Raw genomic sequence first — 6,948 nt, 5'->3', positions numbered from 1 at the left:
AAGAAAATATACAGCCGTTGACTGAGTATAACCCCTTGCTCAAATTGCAAGAAGTAGTAACTCATTTATTGTCTTAGGTAAACTGAGGCATACAAGTAGCAACATATACACTGACAATTTAATCCAGCAGCAAGCAATAAGAGAACCACTTGTACTTCTTGTGCAAACTAATATGCTAACATTTTGGAGAAAAAAAAGCTTTTGGCACAGCTGGGAAATGTTTTTGGGGGCCTACAAGCATGAAAACGTGCAGTTTCGCAGACTCGACGGACTAATGAAGATCATAACACTGTAAGCATGATGTATGAGATCACGTGGTTTAGGATTTGTGAAAACAAATTTGTATGATTATGTCACTTAAATGAATGCAAAAGGTTACTGCATCAACAATGTACTCCACTTGTTTTTTTGCCATTTTTACATTTTTAAAAATTGAACGCCATAAATATTACCAAATGTAATATTTTGCAATTCAGCTGATGTCACAATAGCTTTTTGATTAAAAAGTCATCAAGTCTGATCAAATAAAACCCCTCACATACAATTGAGTACATGAACAAAAACAGTGGTATTTTAACTGTACAACCTCCAAATCTGTCCAACAAAAATTGTCCAACATTTTGCAAAACCATAAAACCCAATCTTTGCGGATGTCTGATTCAAATCCAGAAATTCCGATTTTTTTCTTCAGTTTTGGCAGTTTTAACAGCATCTGTTCGATTAGATGACCACCAAAAGTTATTTTGACTGTTGTGACGCGATTTTGTAAAGTGAAAATGATAGCGCAGCACATTTTATATTCCTAATGGCCATAATTTTAAACAGCAGAATTCAGTCAACACTTGTATTCTCAACTCATTGGCGCGCGAGACGTCAATCTATTTTGACAGGGAGAGCTGACAGCGCTCATTCAATTGCTACCAGCCCTCCTGTCAGATTGGATTGATGTCTTGTCTTGTGCCATCAATGTCAATGCCTGCAAATGGAATTGATTTCTAGCGCTGTCCATGGTAGTGAGGTAATGTCAAATTTGGGTCTCACTGCAATATTGCAAAACAGAACATTTCAGTCAAAGTCTAGTCCAAAGGCTTAAAGTGACTTAATCCACAGGCCTCAAAATCAAATATATTGTTATAGCTCAAATGTCCCTGTCCTGCCATCGTGTTGACAAAATGCTCCTAAAAATCCATTATTCATAAGTCGGACACCCTGGCATTGTTCATCGTGTGTGCTTTTCCATCCTGAGCGAGATCTGAAGCACCAATAGGATGAGCTCCAAAAAAAAAGGTCCAGCTGTAAAGGCTCTACTGCAGATGGTTCTGGCTTTGTTGATCTTCGTGGTGGCCCGGAGGCAGATCCTGGTTTGGCTGCTGGACCGTTTGCCGGTTCTGGTCTTGAGAAGCCTCAGGGTGAGGCTGCGCTTCCTGTTGATGCTCTTGAGCGAGAATCTGTTGGTCGTGCTGCAGCTGCTGCTGATTGTCGAGAACGTGGTTGTCCGGGATGGCGTTTCCTTCCACTGCGACAAAAAATAGCAAACAGCATCAGCGGGACATCAGCCTGTAAAAAAAAAACGGGAGAAGAAATATACGGGAACCCACCGTGGACTTCAGGAGGGGGCTCTTGTTTTTCAGAGCGGAGACGTTCCATATGATTGACCGCCTGGAAAGAAAAATGGTAATCCAGTTTTTTTTTCCAATGTGAGCAGCGGGGAGCAAATCTCGACGTACCTGCTGCAACTCGATTTTCTGCGCATTAAGTTGCTCCTGCTGTCTTTCCAGCTCGTTCCTCTGCTTTTCAAGGTCGGCGGATTTCTGGTGAAGCTCCTGCTCTTGACGAGCCAAGTGCTCCTCAAACTCCCTCATCTCATCGTCGGTGTAGGCCTGGTTCTGCTCCAACGTCTTGCGCACACCACGCAAATGTATTCACTTTTACGGCATTTTAATCCATTGGATTAATCATATTTGTTGCAGGGTGCATTTTACCTCCCAACTATCTGGCTCCAAGAATTCTTTTTTATTCGTCGCAGTCATGAACTCATCCAAAGACACCAGCCTGTCTTTGTTAGAATCCACCTGCAAGTCCACTTAATTATCAATAAACTGGATGCATGAAATTGGAAAATCAGTACCGTATTTTCCTGACTAGAAGTCGCATTTTTTTCATAGTTTGGCAGGACCTGCCACTACCCTATTTATTCGAGTATAACGTGCACACGTGTATAACGTGCACCCATAATTTGTGACTAAAAATTGGTATAATTTTTTTTTCCTCACTTTTTCTCAGCTCACACCAAGGATTGCACCGGTACTGGTAATTGGCAAATGTGAACACATTTACTCACAAAATAGGGTACAGAAACCTGGTAAAACAAACTGCCAGTATGAACACAATGCTCAAATGGAATTTACAATTTTAAATCCTTAAAGTCTAATTCTCCATCATAATATTTAAAATTTTGCTAAATTAAAATGGCTGCGAAGGGGACTTTTTCACTGGCGGAGGGCAGTTCTTCACAAGGATTCGTGTATAACACGCACCCGAATTTTTCTTCAGTTTTTTGGTACAAAATTTTACATGTTATACTCGAGTAAATACGGCAATACTCAAGTTTGACTTATGTTTTTTTTTTTTCGCTCTGACCTTGGTATGTTGTTTTTTTAGATTATAGTCATCTGAAGAACTTATGTTAACAGATGCCTATTTAGCCTGTTTTTCTCCATTTTACTATGCTGTATTTTTTTCACCGTTTTTTTGTTTTTACTATTTTGTTTTTTACTATGTTACTTTAACCTATTTGTTCCTGGTTTCTAATAAAAATAGAAAAATCTCCTCCCAAAACTGCGACTTATATGTTATTCCTCTTACTTGTACATTATTTGGCTGGTGTGACTAATACTCAGGTGCGAACAAAAATGGTATTTCTGCAACAAAACGGGAAACGAATACCTCATTCATCACGTGCTCTCTCATACGCAACCTCTCTTCCTCCATTTCTACCATGTCGTCCTCTTCGTTTGCAGGGTCGTAGAGTTTTTCCAGCTGCAACGTTAGGTGACGAGCGTCAATCGCGGACATAACCTGATTGCACGGGACTCCTCACCTCTTTGGTGAACAGCGATTCCAGTTCCTGTTCATCAAAAAAGCCATCTCCGTTGGAGTCTGCGAAACAAGGAGAGGTCAAGCGTGTTTGAGAACACCTCGTATGGAGATAATGCCTTACCGTGCAAGTTGAAAAAGGTTTTGGGATCAAAGTCCTCCGGGTCTAAGCCATCAGTGTCTTCCCACACTTCTTTGAGTTGATTCTGGCTGCCCTGCAACAGATGATTAGATTGGAATCAGATTGATATTATAATATAATGGAACACAACATGAGGGTTTCCTGTGGCTCCAGCCTATGAAAAACCTACCGGGTGGTTGACTTTAGGGTGATTGGCGTGTTTTTTCCTCAGTTCCTCGTAATGCTCCTCCTCTTCCTTTCGCTGATCCTCGTCCAGTGTCTTCAGGTGTTCGAGTCTGTCGTGCTCCTTCATCATTTCGTAACGCTTGAACTCTTCATGCCGTTCTTTGTCAAAGTTCTCCAGATCGTTTGTGGCCTTGGTATAAAGACAACATTGCTTTGCACTATGATCCAATCTTTCTTGGACAGATTGTCCAAATACGATAACGACTTTACGACTCTGAAATAATGTTTTTGAACGCGTCATGGGGCTACCGTGCATCTGTAAATGCGAAGACAACTTTGACAATTTCAAGCATAAACATTATGGTTGGCTATCCACTTTACCGATTTGATGAGACGATCCAGGTCCTCCACTTCAAATGTATGTGGGTTCATATGGTTCAAGTATTCAAACTGTTTCAGCAGAACCTGGTGGTCCACTGCGATATCTATGCAGGGGACAAATGGACAGCACATATTATGATGCACCATTTCTGCCGATGTGTTTCTTTGCCTAGTTGACCTACCATTTCCACCTTCAATGTCTTGCTTGGCCTTAATCAACGTCCTTAGTCGATTTACTTCTTGCCTCTTTAACTCGTCCAGTTTGGTTCTGACATGGTGGCTGACAAAGTCCAGCTCTTTGGCTAGTTTACCTTCCTGCCGTGTAAGGAAATATTATGTAACACAACGGTTAGGGGATTAACAAGAAAAAAATTGCAATATTTATCAATTATTGCTTCAATTAAGTTGTCAAGGAAAAGTGGAGTGATTTGTTTTCTTCCTGTTTTTTCCCACCAAAGAAAAACAACGTTCTTTACCTTGATATCTTCCATGTCCGTATTATGGAGTTTTTCTCTAAAATGTTCATCTTTTTCGAGAAAATCTATGACTTCCCTGAGGTAGCGGTCATAGTGAAGACCAGTATCCTTAAAGGAAAAGAAAAATATATAAATAAATAAACTTTAAGTGAAAGATGGTTGTGCTAAAAAATATAAAAAATAAAAACCTTATTTGTTGCACTATAAGCAATTACTTTTCTCTCTTCATTTGAACCCTGCATCTTATTTATGGATATGGATACTATCCGCAGCTCTGCACATTATGACAACAATGCCATTTAGGGTGTGTTCAAAGTCTCTAACTAAAACAACTTGGGGCAGTAAACAGTGTTTTTATTAACACTGTTATCAAATAATTATTAATGCATTACATACATATTAATTAATACATATGAATTACATATAATAATTACATTATAATATTACATAGTAATAAAATCAACTAAATGATTAGATTATCCCCAAAGGGTAGATTCAGGTGTTGGGGCGCAAACATACAGTAAGAAGCTTTAAGTAATATTTTAAAGATGTAAAATAGTTATTATAACTAGAGCAAATGAACAATAAACAGAGCTTTGTAAATAAAACTGATAATTTCTAAGCAAATGTAATGAGGTAGAATATGCTGCACTGTTAAGGCAGTAAATCAGAAATGGTTGTTTTATATAATAACTGATAATATTTAGTTGTTGTTTATTAAAACAAAAAACTAAAATAAAGGTTAGTAAATTACAAAAAAAAAAAAAAAATAGTCACTTGCTCCAAAAAAGTTAAATCTAATATTGGGATGTGTCAAAAGAAATGTGTAACTTTGTAAACACTGAAACCATGGAAGGAAACTAAAAGCAAAGTAAATAATTACCACGTTTGGAGCATCCTCTATTTTGACTGGTGGCTCTTGAATTTTAGTCTTGTCCTTACTGATGGGAACTGCCTCCAAAGTGAGCACCAGACCCCAGCTGATCAGCAAGACACGACTCCACCACATCTTCAACACCAAAAGACTAAAATCAAACCTATTTCAACAAGCCTAGATATGATGACATTTATTTTTGTGGGCTAATGGTCCTCCCCCCATTAAATCAAACCATGTCAAATTACTATGTAGCCAGAGGGGACTAGTTAGCCTTAGCAATGGTACTGTCAGATTTAGCAATGATCTGCCACGCTAATAAAAATGATCGCTTGGCAATTTGATTCCGTTAGATGTTCAGTGTAAACCCGTAACGTAAAATGCAATAAAACAGCCCGCTTAATGCTCCTGTTGTGTACTCACGTTACTGTGACCGTAACCCATAATTTCCTCGAATCCTCGCCTCTTCTTAATAGAAGCCGTGTCGGCCGGCAAGTAGGTTAGTCCGTCCGTGGGAGGTCCGAGTGGCAATAAAGCTTTCTCATTGGCTACCGTAAACGTCTGTCAAATTAATTTGCAGTTTGGTTGCATCGAATAGTACGTGGCGAGTTGACCAAACTGCCCGCTGTCAATTGACGAACACGGAAAAGTATCACTTCCGCTTTATAGAAGGGCGAAACCGCACACGCGTCATCTTGTACACTTTGGTGGTATCTTGGGTTTTGTATTTTTTCTGTAATTATGCTATAATCTGATGCCATAAAAATCTGCACATTATATTATTTTCTCCATTATTAAAACAGTACACCAAGAAATAGAAGGGTTACGAGAATCCATTCATTCTTTTTCCGCACTGCTTATCCTCATAAGGATCGCGGGGGGTGCTGGAGGCTATCACAGATAACTACAGGCATCATGCAGGGGACACCCTAAATTGGAGGCCAGCCAATCGCAGGGCACAAGGAGACAGACATCCTTACAAACCTAGGGGCAATTTAGAGTGTCCAATCAGCCTACCATACAGGTTTTTGGGATGTGGGAAGAAACTGGAGTACCCGGAGAAAACTCACAAAAGCCCGGGGAGAATATCCAAACTCTACACAAAAAGGTCCGCACTTGGGATGGAACCCTCAATCTCAGAACTGTGGGCCTGACACGCGAACCACTCTTCCAATGTGCAGCCTGTGTACGAGAATACTAACCTTTTATTTGTATAAGTGATTATTTTTGGTTGCTTAAAAATATGTGGAGATAATGTTCAGGTTCGCTTAAGCTACAATATTACCCAAAATGTGGGTGATTATTTTTAAGTATATTTTTAATGAAAAAAAATAGGTTCATTCATTTATTTTCTGAGCTTCTTATCTTCAAAAGTGTTGCAGGGTTGCTGGAGCCTATCCCAACTAACAACAGGCAGTAGGCGGGCTACACTTGGATTTGGTTGCCGGCTAATTTCACGGCAATAATAAGTTAATAGATAAATAAATTGTTAATAAAACAGGAAAAAAGATAATTCAAATCAATAAAAAGGTTTTTTTTCATAGTTTTAAAACATTGCCTTGCATTGACAGTGACAAACATCCAAACACCTCTTTTGTTTCATATTACATGTATATCCTGCAGGTTTGATTTTTTTTTTTTTTAATCCTTTATTTGTTATTTTAGTAAACTTCAACACAAAAATATGGGCAAACAAACCAAAAAATAAACAGAATACATAACCTTCTTCTGTAGGGTTTACATACGGGTGGAGGTAATTATAATATAAGCCCGGAAATATAGTGTATTTGGTTTAATAGTTTCTTCTTTGTAGC

General features: G+C 38.9%; 1 protein-coding gene across 2 annotated transcripts; it reads right to left on the bottom strand.

Annotated features, from left to right (window-relative positions):
• Positions 1 to 17: 17 nt before the first annotated feature.
• Positions 18 to 5,754, bottom strand: nucb2a (nucleobindin 2a). Of its 2 annotated transcripts, none has more exons than XM_077595193.1 (13): positions 5,510 to 5,754; positions 5,144 to 5,270; positions 4,261 to 4,368; positions 3,967 to 4,099; positions 3,785 to 3,888; positions 3,408 to 3,593; positions 3,221 to 3,311; positions 3,101 to 3,159; positions 2,947 to 3,039; positions 1,983 to 2,072; positions 1,728 to 1,898; positions 1,599 to 1,659; positions 18 to 1,516 (listed from the first exon to the last, which is right to left on the bottom strand). In XM_077595193.1, exons 2-13 carry the CDS (start codon positions 5,267 to 5,269, stop codon positions 1,305 to 1,307), a joined length of 1,434 nt encoding a protein of 477 aa, XP_077451319.1. In that variant the 5' UTR covers position 5,270; positions 5,510 to 5,754; the 3' UTR covers positions 18 to 1,304. The 2 variants fall into 2 exon arrangements, with proteins under 2 accessions (XP_077451319.1, XP_077451318.1); XM_077595192.1 differs by having other exon boundaries at positions 5,144 to 5,269; positions 5,558 to 5,754.
• Between the last annotated feature and the right edge of the window lie 1,194 nt (positions 5,755 to 6,948).

The sequence above is a fragment of the Stigmatopora argus genome, chromosome 2, assembly GCF_051989625.1.
Source record: "Stigmatopora argus isolate UIUO_Sarg chromosome 2, RoL_Sarg_1.0, whole genome shotgun sequence".
NCBI lineage: Eukaryota > Metazoa > Chordata > Actinopteri > Syngnathiformes > Syngnathidae > Stigmatopora > Stigmatopora argus.
This window is presented reverse-complemented; position numbering and strand designations above follow the sequence as displayed.

Excerpts from the sequence above, each read along its gene's own strand:
- nucb2a (XM_077595192.1), bottom strand. The coding sequence starts at position 5,578 with ATGGGTTACGGTCACAGTAAC. Across the intron at positions 3,312-3,407 it reads ACCCTAAAGTCAACCACCCG|GGCAGCCAGAATCAACTCAA; the intron begins GTAGGTTTTTCA and ends CATCTGTTGCAG. Across the intron at positions 3,160-3,220 it reads AACCTTTTTCAACTTGCACG|ACTCCAACGGAGATGGCTTT; the intron begins GTAAGGCATTAT and ends CTTGTTTCGCAG.